The 15791-nt window shown below is 40.9% G+C and overlaps 1 protein-coding gene across 1 annotated transcript in view; it reads left to right on the forward strand.

The window, feature by feature from the left end:
* The window catches only part of LOC137456940 (receptor-type tyrosine-protein phosphatase mu-like), a 463121-nt gene that overhangs the window by 410438 nt on the left and 36892 nt on the right, over nucleotides 1-15791 (forward strand). The window contains exons 17-20 of the mRNA XM_068168616.1: nucleotides 3397-3471; nucleotides 3703-3729; nucleotides 8028-8039; nucleotides 8793-8980. Of these exons, the coding sequence (XP_068024717.1) occupies nucleotides 3397-3471; nucleotides 3703-3729; nucleotides 8028-8039; nucleotides 8793-8980 (302 nt within the window). The remainder of the gene's footprint in view (nucleotides 1-3396; nucleotides 3472-3702; nucleotides 3730-8027; nucleotides 8040-8792; nucleotides 8981-15791) is intronic.

Raw genomic sequence — 15791 nt, forward strand, 5'->3', positions numbered from 1 at the left:
CTCAGGCTGCCCCAAGTCCTTCAAATGCTTCCCCTGCTCCTTTTCTTTTTTCTTTTTCCTCTCCTTTTTTTTTCTGTTTTCCTTTGGCAAAATTTATTTTTGCATGTCATCACCTAATAATTGTGATCTGATTGCCTTTGTGATTTTTCCAACTCTAGATGATGCTCTTTCTGTTGCTTGTGCAAAGGAAGTTCTTGGCGGAATTGTCTGCTCTGCAATTTCATGAGAGATTCTCTAATATCATAGTATCATTCAGGGTTGGAAGGGACCACAAGGATCAGCTAGTTCCAACCCCCCTGCCATGGGCAGGGACACCCCACACTAGATCAGGCTGGCCAGAGCCTCATTCAGCCTGCTCTTAAACACCTCCAGGGACGGGGCCTCGACCACCTCCCTGGACAACCCATTCCAGGGTTTCACCACTCTCATGGGGAAGAACCTCCTCCTCACATCTAGCCTGAATCTCCCCACCTCCAGCTTCATTCCATTCCCCCTAGTCCTATCACTAGTGACCTATCCCAGGTCTTCTTCAATCTACCTTGAAAATAAATAAAATTTGGCACTTAAAATTTCCTGTACTATAATTTTAGCCAAGGACTCACTCTTGTCTGGGAGCTGGCCCTAAGCAAAGACCAGGAAAAACAATAGCTTCATGTGATTGTTAAAAAGAAGGGAAAAGAATGGCTATGTTCAAAAATCTTGCTTCTTTTTTGTAGTTCTTAAACAACCTCAGGGTTGTTTTTTTGGTGTACTAGTGTTGCTGAGCTTCTTCAGAATTTGTGCTAAACTGAATTTTGTTTCAAGTACTAACATAGTGTGAGGCCAAACTCCCACTCTTTAATAATATGCTTAAGAACTTGCCTTTGACAAGCTCAATTGTACAAACACTCTGTGAGGTTTATGCAGTGAGACTTCTCCCGGCAGCGTTAGGCTCAGAATTTGCAATGTTAATTTGTGTTTGAGTTACTTTTGAAATGGCTTTGAAATAGGCCTTTCAATATCTGACTTGCCTTTAGGGTGAGAATATATTCTTGCAGTTGAGATTGCTTACTCTGTGAAGAGATCAAGAGGACTAAGTTCATTTTCCATCATCGTGATGTAGTTTACCAAAAAGCATTACTGAATGGTCACCACAACCAAAGAAGCTGCAATAAGTTCCTGAGACTAAATCCTCTCTATATAAAACATCTTAAACCAATGTAAAATGATTAGCGATAGCAAGTATTTGATGCCACTTGAGGGCCAGAACCTCAAATTAGACTTCCAGAAAAAATGTGGACCCCAGAAGAAACAGTCTGAAGTCTTTTGGACTAATCTTTGCATCAGACCTTGTATTCAGGAGATTTAGAACATTTCTGCTTCCTATGGAAGTTTCTCGCAGTGTCTTCATCCTGTATCTAGGCAATTTTATTGTTTATTAGCTTGCAGCATCCCTAACCTCAACTAATGTCTATATCCAAACCCTAAGGAGAACAACTCCATTCTTTCCACCTGGCAATTCAGGAGACAAAAATCAAAGAATAGTAGTCTCACATATTACAACTTAATGCAACTTCCAGCACTGTTGAAGCCAGTTTTCAGATAAATTGATCATAACAAAGGCTGGCAACTGTATTCCCTAAGAAGATCAACAAAAATTTTATGGATGAAAGCCAGAAGAACAAATCTTGCTCCTCATCCAAGAGATCCTGTCTTCCTCTGCTTCAAAAATTCCTCTAACTATAGAATCATAGAATCATTTTGCTTGGAAGAGACCATCAAGATCATCAAGTCCAACCATTAACCCAGCATTGCCAAGTCACCACTAAATCATGTGCCTCAGTACTACATCTACAAGGCTTTTCAATCCCCTCAGAAAATAGGACTTCCCCGGGCAGCCTGTTCCAGGGCTTGACAACCCATTTCAGGGAAGAAAGTGTTCAGAGTGTCCAACCTAAATGTCCCTTGGTACAATTTGAGGCTGTTTCATCCTACTGTTTGAGAGAAGTTTACTAGTCATGATAGAGCCAGCGTGATGTTTGGACTTGATGATCTTAGAGGGCTTATCCAGCCTTAATGATTCTATGAAGAAACCCCCACCTAGATACAATCTCTCTTCAGATAGTTGCAGAGAGTGAGAACATCTCACCTCAACCTCTTTTTCTCTAGGCAAAACAACCCCAGTTCCCTTAGCTTCTCCGCATAATGCTTGTCCTTTGGACCCTTCCTTGCTTTTCTTTGGACATACTTTAGCCACTCTGTCTCTTGGTATCCAGGACGTTCTTGCACTTGTTGACTGAATTTGAGCTGTGCAGACAAGCAGCTAAGGCTGAATTTGCAATGAGCTTAGTTTGAAAGCCTTCAATAACCCTTTGGCTGAATATGCTGTAAGATGTTGTGTTTAGATTCAACCTGTGGAATGTGGCTTCCAGTGGTCATTCACGTGATCTTTGTATACCAAGGAGCTACCTGAACTTATGCTGTGTTGGGCCTTCCCATAAGTTCTAGAGATGATTGAGTAGCAGTGACAGCTTTTGATCTTGGTAACCAAAGTAAATATTCAGAGCACAGTAGTATCTGTGTAGATATTATCCACCTGTCTGAATGAATTAAAAAAAACTACAAAGGGAGGGTAAAATGAACTATAGCAGAATATTTGCATTATTTACAGCATTATTAAGCACATTTAGAAATGATTAAAGTTTCTGTCAAAAATACCTCTTGTTGTCATGATGTCCTTACTCAGGCATCACCATTCAGTCTAATCATGTGCTCTAAGAAGTATATTTGTCATCACCGATCAAAATGCTTTTTCTGATGACAGCAAAGGGCAACGAAGCTGGTGAAGGCTCTAGAGCACAAGTCTTCTGAGGAGCAGCTGAGGGAACTGATATTGTTTAATCTGGAGAAGAGGAGACTGAAGGGAGACCTTATTGCTCTCTTACAACTCCCTTAAAGGAGGCTATAGTGAGGTAGGGGCTGGTCTCTTCTCTCTAATATCAGGAGACAGAATGAGAGGAAATGGCCTGAAATTGTGCCAGGGAAGATTTAGGTTGGATATTATGAAAAAACAAAACCAAACAAACTTGACTGGAAGTGGTCAGGCATTGGAACAGGCTGCCCAGGGAGTTGGTGAAATCACCTGGAGGTGTTCAAGAAACATGTGGGTGTGGCACCTCTGGGACATGGTTTAATGGCCATCGTGGTCTAAGGTTGATGGCTAGGCTTCATGATCTTGGAGGTCTTTTCCAACCAAAACAATTCAATGAGCTCTTTCAAAGCCTGATTTTCCCTAGGTCCTGATCCAAGATGCCACAACCACAACAGGATAAACTCTAAACCAAGTCAACCACATCCCTCAGCTCAACAGCCCTGTATCACTGCACCTTCTCTAACCGGCTTTGTTTCTCTTTGCAGCTGTATCTTCACCATCTTCATTTACAATGAAAACTAACACACTGAGCACAACAGTGCCTAATTCTTATTACCCAGGTAACCAATTTATTTTTTTCTTGCTTTCCACCCTATATGGCCCTTTTCACAATGAAAGCATATTTAATTATGTTATTATGCTTCTTTCCTTAGAAATTTAATGCACACATAAGCAACGTGCTGGTTGCTTGCAGTAGCTTTCTGAAAGCAAACGCGGGAACGTTTATCAATCATTTACTCTTCTCTCTCTTTTTACCTTTCCTGCATTGACCTGCTTATGATGTATGACAGATCCATTTGTGCCAACTGCAATTTTAGGTGAGAACATTTCCCTTTATCAAAGTTTAACTCTGAAGTAGTTCAGAAAGTTGCAGTTCTCGGGGGTACAGGCAATAGGACACAAAGAGCTGGAGTTTTGTGTCTGAAAGGAGGGGTGGAAGGCTTGACAAAACTGAGAATGCTATGGACAGCTATCAGACTTGATTACTACCATCATAGTGCAAGTTAGGGGAGAAAAGAGAAATAAACTTAACAAGTGGATTCATGAGGTAATGTTTATGCATGTATTTGGAGTGACACAAAAGAATTTGATTGTTTCAGCAACTGAAATATTTTCCTTCATTTTTTTCTTCCCCCCCATTCTATCTCAGAAATGAAGATGTCTCTTCTGAAATAAATAAATAAATACATGTTTTTCCTAATTACACTACTCATGATACAACAAAAATCAGACAAAGCACACTTTTGGCTATTCCCTAGCTATCATTTCTCTCTCACAGTACCGCACATGCTTGTCAAAGTGAAGATTCAGAGGAGAGATGGTATTGTGAACAGCAAAATGACACAATACTTAGGGAATACAATTTATTATGCATCAGGTGCCACAGGAACAAAATAAACCAGTACAAGTGCAGGTTAAAAGCATCTGGTGGAAATATTTTATACTTGAACTATGAATTTAAGAAAGTCCCATGTTGAAGAGAGTGAAGTTTCTGCAGCGTGAAATAAATAAGCATGAGGCGCTATTGTATTTGCAATGCTTAAGTAACTCTTTGTGGTTTGCATTAATTTACACCTCCTTCCCATACTAACTTTAATATTAACAGGGAGATATCTCTCTCTCTCTCTCTTCTTTTTATAATAAGTGAAAACATAAATGTGCAAAAATTCAGACTATAAGTGTGCAAGAATTGAAAATCCAGTGTCAAGCCTCTTTATTTGCTCTTTTTACAACTGATACAATGAATATTTTCCTTTCTCCTCCTTTTCCCTCACTGAAAAAACAAAACAAAGCAAAACAAAACAAAACAAAAAGAACCACACCAAAGCTCCCTTTAACTGATTCCTGCCCTTAAACAAGTTTAAATAAAAGTAAAGTAAAGCATGTAAAATGTAGAAGTTCAGGAAGGTGATCTTGAAAAACTTGTTATTGCGAGGGAATATTTAGCGCAGCACATTTCAGCGCGGTAACGTGGAGAGGGAACTTGTGTGTTTTTATACATTATGTAAATCTGGGAGAAGGTAATGATAGTAACAATGAAATAATCTGCATGCAAATGAAATTTGCAGCACCTTTTAACTGCCTGAGATGCTAGATTATTTTCTTCTTCCTTTTTTTTTTCCTTGTGTGCTTTAGCATTCATTCAACACTTCATCCCGTAGATGTTCTTCCTGACCTTGTGGTTGGGCAAGGAGAAAAGTACTATTATCAGGAGAACAACTTTGAGATTTTTTTCTATGAGGATTAATTTTTAGTTCATGGTTTCTCTATTTAGCTATTTCATTTTTTTTATATGATTCTCTGCTATCGAATAAGAGTGGTGAAATTATTTGTTAGCTTTTTTTTTTTGCCCCACAAGAAATAATCTCTAGGCAGATATCAGACAAAGACACACTGGGGAGGAAACAAAAAAGAATTTTTGCTTCTTCTAAGTCTGTAAAATCCTGAATTAGTTAGATGTGTATTTTATGAGCTACTACAGCATCCTCTGCTTGCTCATGTCAGAAAATCATCCAGTTATTTCACTGTGGACAATTAATATTTTTGTATCCTTACATGTTTAAAAATTTAGTGCCCTTTTATGAGTGATGTTCCATTCAGCCCAGGCCTCTTTAAAATTGTGTTTATGACTATAGGAATATTTTTTTATCTGAGATAAATCAAATTAGCTGTGTTTGAGTCGGTAGAGGAATAGAGCTATTAAACTATGCTGGGGTTTAATTGCAACTGATACCTGTTCTTGCTGTCTGACAATGTCCAAAGGTGTGTTTAGATTGCAGGGTCAAGCCCACACTTAGAAATAAATTAAATTTTCAGTGTAACCTCCTGGGAAGGGGACAGGACTGGTAAATGGTTGAGTTTAGTTTCCAAAATTTACTAGAAAGGCCACAATATACTTACCATTTCCAGATTTATGGCAATGTTCACCCTGAAGAAGAAAAGGCTCCAGGGAGAGATTATTGCGGCATTTCAGTATTTAAAGGGGCCTATAAGAAAGCTGTGAACAGACCACTTTAGCAGGGCCTGTTGTGGCAGGACAAGGGGGGGGATGGTTTTAAACTAAAAGAGGGAGATTTAGACTAGATAGAAGGAAGAAATTGTTTATGCTGAGGGTGGTGAGAGCCTGTCCCAGATTGCCCAGAGAGGTGGTAGATGCCCCATCCCTGGAAACGTTATAGGTCAGGTTGTTTGGGGCTCTCAGCAACCTGCTGTAGTTGCAGATATTCCTGCAGTAAGGTTGGACTAGATGACCTTGAAAGGTCCCTTCTAACCCAATTCATTCTGTGTTTCTATATCAGTGGACAAATTTATATTTGCTGGGCCGGAGTGTGGGTCATGTTTGTCTGATATCAGCCATGTACTGAAATTGGAGAGTCACAACCCAGAAAAGATGCTGGGCTAGCTTTCCAGATACCATCTATGCTATGAGTTCATATAACTAATAAATGACTATATTATTTAATATGCGTTGCACAGCTCTATGGGAATGAGTAAGTGGAGAGTAGAGCAGCTGCAGCTGTAAGTATTTAAGCTGGACAAACTATTGCATATGAACACAGCATCCGGAGGAGCTCAGCCTTTAAAAACACGATGCAAAGCAAAAAGCTGTGATATATGTGTCTCCTAATGTACCATCTAAACCAAGCATTTAAATTTCAGGCAATTTTGAAAGATAACTTCTAAAGAGAGAAAAAATGCATTAATGCAGCTTTAAGAGAGAGAGAAATGGAGAAAAGAAAATTAGTCTGAAACAAAGGAGCTCCCAGGAAGGAGATTCGAGTAATCTCTCGAGTGGCTGGATTAGAAGATCTCCTGAGGTCCTTTTCAACTTCTACCATTATGAGACCTGTGATTAAATTGCTGCTTTCATGGCACAAGACCCTACTATCTGAAAATGCTGCCCTCATGTTAGTTACTCACGGTCTGTAGCTGGCCAAAAAAAAATCCCAAAGTTTTCTAACCTCTTTCTAAAATTAAAATAAGCCACCCAAAAAAATCATGATCAGCTCTCTACACCTTTTTGTCTTTTGTGTCATAGCCACCTTGTGGTTTTCAGGTGCCATTTCAACAGTGACATACTGTACCTACCCTTGTATACCACACTTCATGCCATGCATCCCAAGGTGCTTTGCAGTACAATTTTATCACACATTAGACAAATGTCAACAAATTTTATGACAGCAAAAGTAGTGAAATGCTCCTGCTCATCCCCATAAATTTTTCTCTCTTATTTTTGGATTAGGTTTAATTCACATTTCATGTTGACTGCATCCTTGCTGAGAACCAGATTTCATGTGTCTTAGTATCAGTGTGAATGGAGAGAACCTAAAACTCATCCTTGAAATGTGATTTGTTGAGCTTTGTGGCTTTAGGATCAGTTTTCAGTGGTATAACTAAGACCAAAATCTCACCTTTACTGTTGTAGTATTTTTGGTGGGCACATCAGAATTTGGGAAATTTTCATGCAGAGTATTTGTGGAACTTTCTGTTATATCTAACTTACAAATGTGGAAATAATACTTTAATGCTTCCCTTTCATACAATATATTTTACAAAGTAGTTTTGGGGTTTTTTTAACACAGTATTTTTGTAGACCCTTTCCTCTGTTTAGTCTGCAGCCAGTGAGGAGTGGTTTGAGTAAGTTAAAACACCACAACTATAATTTCAGTTAAACTCTTTGAGATAAGCAAATTTATTGGATATGTAGAAGAAGTATTTCTAGTGACATGTGGACCTTAGAATTTGGGTTCTTTGTTGGTTTGGGGGTTTTTCTCTTGCAAAGAGACAAAATTCCATCTATGTAGGAAGAAAGTCTTGTTGCTTCCATAGGTAGAGTGAATTTTCACATCTGTCTGTTTACTACTGAGTGTAAATTCTAATCTCAGTTGCATCTGTGTGAATTGATTCACTCTAAGATTCACTCTAGTTTCAGTACATTTAATTCAGACTGAGAAACTGAGATCAGAATCTGACTCACTTAGGAAATCACTCTGCAAACACTAAATTACGAGCATAAAATTATCTGTCATTATTAATGTAGTACTGTTGCTTATGCCCTGTTTCCTTTTTCTCCTCCTCTTTTATTTTTTTCTCCTGATATGTATCCTCTTAAAAGTGCCAATCAATGGTAAGTTGCCCATTTGCCCCATGGAAGAGATGTGGAGGGTTGGGAGAGTATGTGTCTCATCAGAATTTTAACCAGCCCACTGGGTTCTCCTGTTTGTTGGCTTGCATGTCAGTTGACACATAACATTCCATGCCTGATGTGGTGGTTCATGACATACACCATGGTCCTAAAGCATGTTCAGCAGTCAGTCAAGACATTTCTCCTGATCAGATGACCCTTTGCACTTGTCCTCTTGTAGTTCATCTCCAAATGTTGTATCAGATCTACATTACCATTGCAGTCCTAGCTTGATGAAACCATAAGCCATTTCGTGCATCTTTTTATTTTGCTCACTTCCAAACATTTGCTCTAAATTTGCCCTGTAAAATATAGCACTTGAGTAATCTGAGTACAAGTCCAATTTCATCCCGTGGGACTTGTTGAAGTTTCAGCATGAAACTTCGATGCAGTTTAGAACCAAGAGCCTCATTTAAAACCTGTTTGTAATCAGCTAGTGATAGTCAAAACAACATTAGAGTTTGGACTGCTCTGCAATGCTTCCATTGTAGAACCATGGACTTTGCCTCATTCCAACCAGTCTTGCAATTTCCCTGTGTAAACTGCTCCATGGATTTATTGTTCTGGTGTAGCCTTCACAGACTGAAGCAATACTGATGGTGTCAGATTTCTGCCATTCCTCTAGAAATCTGTGTAACTTCTGTTTATGTCAGTAAGTGAAACAAGCCAGGACATGATGAGATGCTCTTTTTCTAGATGAAACCCATACGATGGTCAGTGACACAAGCAGCCTGGTCCAATCCCATACCTACAAGAAGCGAGATCCAGTGGATGTGCCCTACCAGACCGGACAGCTTCATCCAGCCATCCGCGTAGCTGACTTGTTGCAACACATCACCCAGATGAAGTGTGCAGAAGGCTACGGATTCAAAGAGGAGTATGAAGTAAGTGTCAGTTCTAATGATCTGATTATTGTGGCTTCTGCACTGTTGGCTTGATCTGTCTGCTACCTGTACCACAGAACAGGGAGAAACAATTGGTCAACCAAGTGAAACAAGGTATGGGATGGTAAAGATCATCTCTACAGAGCGTAGATGTTCTGATTATAACTTGGAAGAATGAGGAGTGAGTCACAAACACCTTTCTGGGTAACCTCTGCCTAATTCTAGTTGTATAAAGCCGTAGACTTGCAAAACCAAAACAAAATAAAACAAAACAAAAAACACCCAACAAAACCAAACAGATTTACTAGTGCTCCCCTAGAACTTGCCATATTTTCCTTCTCCTTTTAAGAATATAGCTCTTCTTCCAAATTTCTGCATCACAGATTGTCTAATCACAGTTGCCCTGTAACATGACACTAGCTTGGAAATCAAGTTCTACAAGCAGTATTTATTGGAGTAATAGTATTCATCACGGAAAGGAAGGTCACAAATCTACAGGGGAGGTTTATAGGGCTATAAAATTTATTTGGTAGTGCCTGATCCATTTTCCACTAGCTGGAGGCCCTAATCTTCATTATTTTTCATATTAACATAGCCTCCATTTTCTCCCCCCTTTTTTAAAATTCAACTTCTGTTTCATTGTTTCATGCTAGAGTGATCTCTTCCTCCTTGTTATCATCTTAGCTTTAAATGTCATCACCACTGCATAGAACACAGAATCATAAAATGGTTTTAGTTGGAAGGCACTTTAAAGGTCGTCCAACCCAAGCTCCATGCCATAAGCAGGGACACCTTCTACTAATCACAGAATCACAGAATGTCAGGGGCCAGAAGGGACCTTGAAAGATCATCCAGTCCAATCCCCTGCCAGTGCAGGATCACCTATACCAGATCACACAGGAACATATCCAGGCAGGTTTTGAATATCTCCAGAGAGGGAGACTCCACAACCACCTTGGGCAGCCTGTTCCTGTGTTCAATCACACTCACAGTGACTTTTTTTCCCCTCACTTTTACATGGAACTTCCAAAACAAGGAAATTCCTAAATAAGGAACTTCCTAAACAAGGAACTTCCTAAACAAGGTTACTTAATGTCCCATCCAACAAGGCATTCAACAATTCCAGGGACTGGTCCTCCAAAGCTTCTCTTGGCAGCCTGTTCCTGGGCTGTCACTTCCAAAGGAAAGAAGTTTTCTCTCATGCTTGGATAGAACCTTCTGTATTCCAGTATATGACCTTTGACCTTGTTCTATCGATGGACACCACTGAAAATATCTGGCCCTATCCTTTTGTCCCCCTACCCTTTAGATATTGCTGAGCATTGGGAAGTTCCTGTTGAGGGTTTGAGAAGAAGGCTCAGCCTTCTTCCCCCCACAAAGTGAAGAAAAAAAATAACCACAGCTAGCCCGCCGGAGGAGCAAAGGGAAATGCTATATTTACAAGCAATTTTTTAGGGAATGCAGGGTATATACACAATTTACCGTATTTACAATATTTACACAGAAATATACAGCAAAGTAAAAAGAACAATAATACAGGAATGAAATTCCCCCCCCTTTCTGGAGGAGGGTTCCCCCCCTGCACCCCCTTCTCTCCCCTTTTTCCCCAAAGAGGTTTAGAAAGGGAGAAAAAGAGCAATTGTTAATAGAAGCAGTTATAAATTAAAGCAAAGTGTTAGTAGGCCACACTCTTGTCTGTCCAAGGTCAGTCTGGCAGAGAGCCTAAAAGCAGACGAGCTGGAGCGGGAGGCGGGAAGAGCGAACTGAGGAAAGTCTCAGTCGCACTCAAAACTTAAACTTGCATTCTACCAATCTAGCAATGAAATTCGTTTAGACCTGTCTTTTGTTTACAAAACATTCAGCCACAGTGCCCCAGTACTGTCCTTTTCTTAAAGGCACAGCCTCAAATGGTCGCAGTTCCCCTCTTCCACTGCACTTTTCCAGGCTAAACAGCCCCAGGTCTCTCAGCCTATTGTCTTCACAGTGATGTTTCAGTCTCCTCAGCATCTTTCTAGCCTCTATTGATCTCTCTTCAGTAGTTCCCTGTCTCTGAATGCAGTACTCCAGATGTGAACTCGCTGGGGCAGAATTGAGGGGGAGGACAACCTCCCTCGACCTGCTGGCCACAAGGGCACATTGCTGGGTCATGGTAAACTTGTTGCCCAACAAAACTCCCAGGGCCTTCACAGAGCAGCTTTCCAGCAGGTCAACCCCTCACCTGTACTGGTGCAGGTTGTTACTCCTCCCCAGGTGAGGGACTCTACCCTCATCCTGTTTGAACTTCATCCAGTTCCCATCTGCTGAACTCCCCAGCCTGTGTAAGTCTCACCAAATGACAACACAGCCTAACAGAGAGCCAGCCATTCCTCCCAGTTTGATATCATCAGCAAACTTGCTGAGACTCCACTCTGTCCCTTCATCCAGGTCCATGCAAGTCATCGGGATGAATATGTTGAACAAAAGTTCTCAATCAAAAGACATTCTTTTCATTCTTTCACAGGAAAGAAAGAGAAGGGAGGAGGACAAAGGGGTTGGACAAGATGACCTTTGAAGGTTCCTTCCAACCTGATGCATTGTACAATTCTATGACAATTAGGCAGAAGTAAATCAAATTACTTCCAGAGTGTAGGGCAAGCAGTAGTTTCTCTTTTGGATATTCACAGTTGTGCCCTGTCCTGGAGGCTCCATATAATGTGCTGAAGTTTTAAAGGTAGGAAATTATGTAGGTAGTGTGGGTCCTTCATGATGACTCCTAGAGTTCCTAGTATATTGCTGAGTTTTTACAGGCATGCATGTTATTTGCATTTTTCCAAGAGACAGTGATGTACTGAAGTTTGCTCTGTGTCATGCCAACTCCATCTTATAATTGCTTAAATATGTAATTGTTTAAACTGGTACTTGTAGTATTAAAATCCAAAGCCCATGCTCCAGGCCACATCCAAAGTCACTGATGACACTTTTTGTCCCCCCTAAAATGTAGAAAACAATTTATTCCAGAAGGAGCTAATCACTTGTCAACTTCCATTTGTGTGGTTGACTTAAACAAGGGCTTTTTCACGCCACTGTTCTTTGGAAATGATAGAATTGAAAATTCTTCTCTTTGGAAAAGATTTTCTCATTAGCCAAAACCTTTTATACCAACATTAAGCCTAGAGGAAAGCTACAATTAATTTGTTTCAAATTAAAAAAAACCAAAAAAATAAAGGACTGTAAAATGGAATTTCTAATGCAACCAGTGGCATGACTTTTTAACTACAGTGGATCAAATGATGTTGCTGAGAACCAGTTTCCAGGAAAATCACTTCATTTTGAGCTTACCCCACTGATGAATGGCATTTCATTACAGACAGAAGATGCAGTCATGACTGATGCCAGGAGATGCAGTATATTAGGGTGCAGTGTGTTACTATTAACTGCAAAAGGAAACCTGATGAAATTCAGTGAAGGCAGATGTAGTGTCCTGCGCTTGGGGAGGATGACCCCCTACACCAGCACAAATGAGAAGTTGAGTGCTGGTGGACAACAAGTTCACCATGACCCAGAAATACGCTCTTGTGGCTAAGAAGGCACATTATGTCCTGGGGTGCGTTATGAAGATTATGGCCAGCAGTTCAGGGGAAGCTCTTCTGCCTCTCTACTCTGCCCCAGTGAGGCCACATAGGGAGTACTCAAACCAGTTCTGGGCTCCCCCAGTTCAAGAGAGACAGGGAACTACTGGAGAGAATCCAGCAGAGGCTACAGAGATGCTGAGGGGACAGAAGCATCTCTGTGAGGTGGAAAGGCAGAGACCTGTGGCTGTTGAGCCTGGTGAAGAGCAGACTGAGAGGTGATCATCTCAGTGTTGATCAATACCTAAATGGTGGAGGTCAAGAGGATGGGGCCAGACTCATGGTGCCCAGTGACAAGACAAGGGGCAATAGGGGCATACTAGAACCCAAAAGCTTCTATCTGAACACGTAGGAAATTTTTGCTGTGATGGTACCAGAGCACTGGCACAGGCTGCTCAGAAAGGTTTTGGAGTCTTCTTCTCTTGATTCCAAACCCACCTGGACACAATTCTGGACAACCTGCTGTGGGTGACAGTGTTTTAGCATGATCTTTAGAGGTATTTTTCAACCCTTACCATTCTGCCATTCTGTGAATAGTGGCAGAGAAAATAGAGGTAAAATTCTGCAGCTGCTCCTGAAAAAAGTCCTGTATATATATATATAGAAATTGTTTATAATGAGACTAAACCATAATTAACCGTGTCTTTGAGGGTTATGTTTTTTCCCCCTAAAATACTGTAAGGTTTCCTCCATATCACCATGAATACTGGCCAATATATTCTCTCACTTTGGAGATTGTGAATCTTTGTTTACACTGCTGTCAGGTTGATACTCATCCTCTTTACAAGGTTGAACAAGACAGTGAAAGAAACTTCTCCTTGTAAATTGTCAGAAGGATAACTGTCCAAATGAAGAGGAAGAAATAGTTTGGCAGGGGATTTGTTTTGAATGAAGTCTCCTAGATTATTTTTTTTCACTCTTACAAAACAGCAGGATTATATAGTCTCACAAGGGAAAGAGTTTGATTCAGAAGAAATTCATACAGGATTCACTCAAAATAAATCTGTTGAACTGAACAGAAAGTGAAGTATCACATTACCCTTTAGCAGCACTTCAGAGGAGTGGAAGGATTTACTGTCATGCATAGTTTTAAGTGCTTTAAAATAAAACTTAATAATCAAGAGTCCACCTTTCTCAATAATTAGGGCAATAGTTCACAATTTAAGCACACCTATGTAGTTTTAAGTCCCATTGACTTCAAGCTCGATGAAGTAACATAATTACCACAAAAAAGCTAAGGTTGAAAAGTCATCTTGAAGCAACAGCAAGCTGATTCTTAGTATGTATGCATTAGGATAACCCACCTGAGAAACTGAGTATCTTTAACTCCCAGTATATGGGGGCTTGGGGGAATACTGTAGTTATACCCTGTTGTTCTCCTTCTGGAAGGAGCTGAGATACTTGAGCTCTCTTACAAATAGGCTTTGGTTGAATCCTTCTGTATACTTGGCACTGGTGAGGCTGCACCTTGAATACTGAATTCAGTTTTGGACTCCTCACTACAAGAAAAACATGAGAGGTGTTGGAGTGTGTGCAGAGAAGGGCAACAAAGCTGGTGAAGGGTCTGAGGAACAGATCTTGTAAGATGTAGCTGATGGAACTGGGGTTATTTAGTCCAGAGAAAAAGAGGCTGAGGAGAGACCTCACTCTGTACAACTCCCTTAAAGGAGGTTGGAGCAAGGTGGGATTTGGTCTCTTCTCACAAGAAACAAAGAATAGGACATGAGGAAATGGCTCCAAGTTGCATTAGGGGAGGATTAAATTAGACATTAGGAAAAATTCCATCCCAGAAGGGATTGTCAAGCCTGGAACAAGCTACCCTGGGCACTGATGAAGTCACCATCCCTGGAGGAATTCAAAAGCTGAGCAGATGTAATGCTGAGGGATTTGGTTCAGCAGTGGACTTGGCAGTGCCAGGTTAGTGGTTAGACTCCATGTGAAAGGTCTCTTCCAACCAACCTCATTCTATGATTCTTCAAACAGTGGCAGGCACCCATCCCCAGCCTGTCCCTGTTCCTGTGAAGGCTCCTGTTCCTTAAAGCAGGATCAGGCCCTGGGTGTAGCAGCTCACCCTCTGATTATTTTTTTTTTTGTCTAGCTCTGCCTGTAGAACAAAACCAAACACAGATGTCTTCTGTGGCACATCAGCAACTTGTTCACTGCCTGTTTTCCCATGCGTCTCTCTGGTGTGGAATCGATATGGATACTTCTCCAAGCTGTGGACTCAAATATGGGCCTTCATTTGCAGCCTGGTGGAATGAGAATGATGGGAAGGGCTTGCACAAAAATTCTTCAACTTGGGGAAGGTTCCACACAGCTAGTCTGCAGCATTTAAAATCCTTTCTGTCCCCTGTCACACCCTTAAGAAAGAAGAGTTTCTGTCTTGTTTCCAGCAGTGTTACACTGACAATAACATTTCCCTGTGTCAAGGGTTAGGGCTGGGCTCTAGATGAGTGGAAAGAGAAAGGAAAGAAGGCAGAGAGACTGATGGGGTGATTAAAAAGCTAAACCACCTGGGATAGAAATAAGAATAAAATGAAACAGATAGAGATACAAACCAATATAAAACCCCTGATGGTAGTGACATCACCGTTGTCACCACAGATTCTGTGGGCAGGCACTGGGGAAGTCCCAGACCGGATACAACAGCAGATTTAGGAGATGGATTCTAGAAGTGATTTCAGGAACATGCAGCTCAGGATTGAAGGCAGAAAGGTGTCTCAGTCTGGAAGTCAGGAAGGAGACACAGTTCTTTTGAACATTCCTGTGAGTGTAATTAAGACAAAACAAGGCTGTATATCAAAACAAGACTACTTATTGCTTGCAAATAAAACAGAGAAAGACAGAAAAGGAAAGGGAGAGAGAATGGAGAAAGAATGGGAGGGATGGAGACAGACAATTACCACTCCAGGATCCTTTTTCAGCAGGGAAGGGGGGAGACATTCCCGGGCTGCTGAAGATGGTGTTCTGCTGTCACTCCAGCTGATGTTCCTCCAGCTAGTGAAGTCCTGGGTGATGTTCCCCCAGCTTGTGATGTTCCCAGCAATGTTTCTCTCTTCTTAAGCAGATATACCTCAGGATTTTTATACTGTTCATGGTTCATTCATTGTAGCTCCACCCGGCCCATACCCTTGTTACATTACAATGCATACCAGACTTCCAGGGGTCTCTCAGTGGGTTTACAGGGGTGCTACTGAGTGACC

Source organism: Melanerpes formicivorus, unplaced genomic scaffold (assembly GCF_026170545.1).
Source record: "Melanerpes formicivorus ecotype bairdi unplaced genomic scaffold, bMelFor1.0.p_v2 SCAF_143, whole genome shotgun sequence".
NCBI lineage: Eukaryota > Metazoa > Chordata > Aves > Piciformes > Picidae > Melanerpes > Melanerpes formicivorus.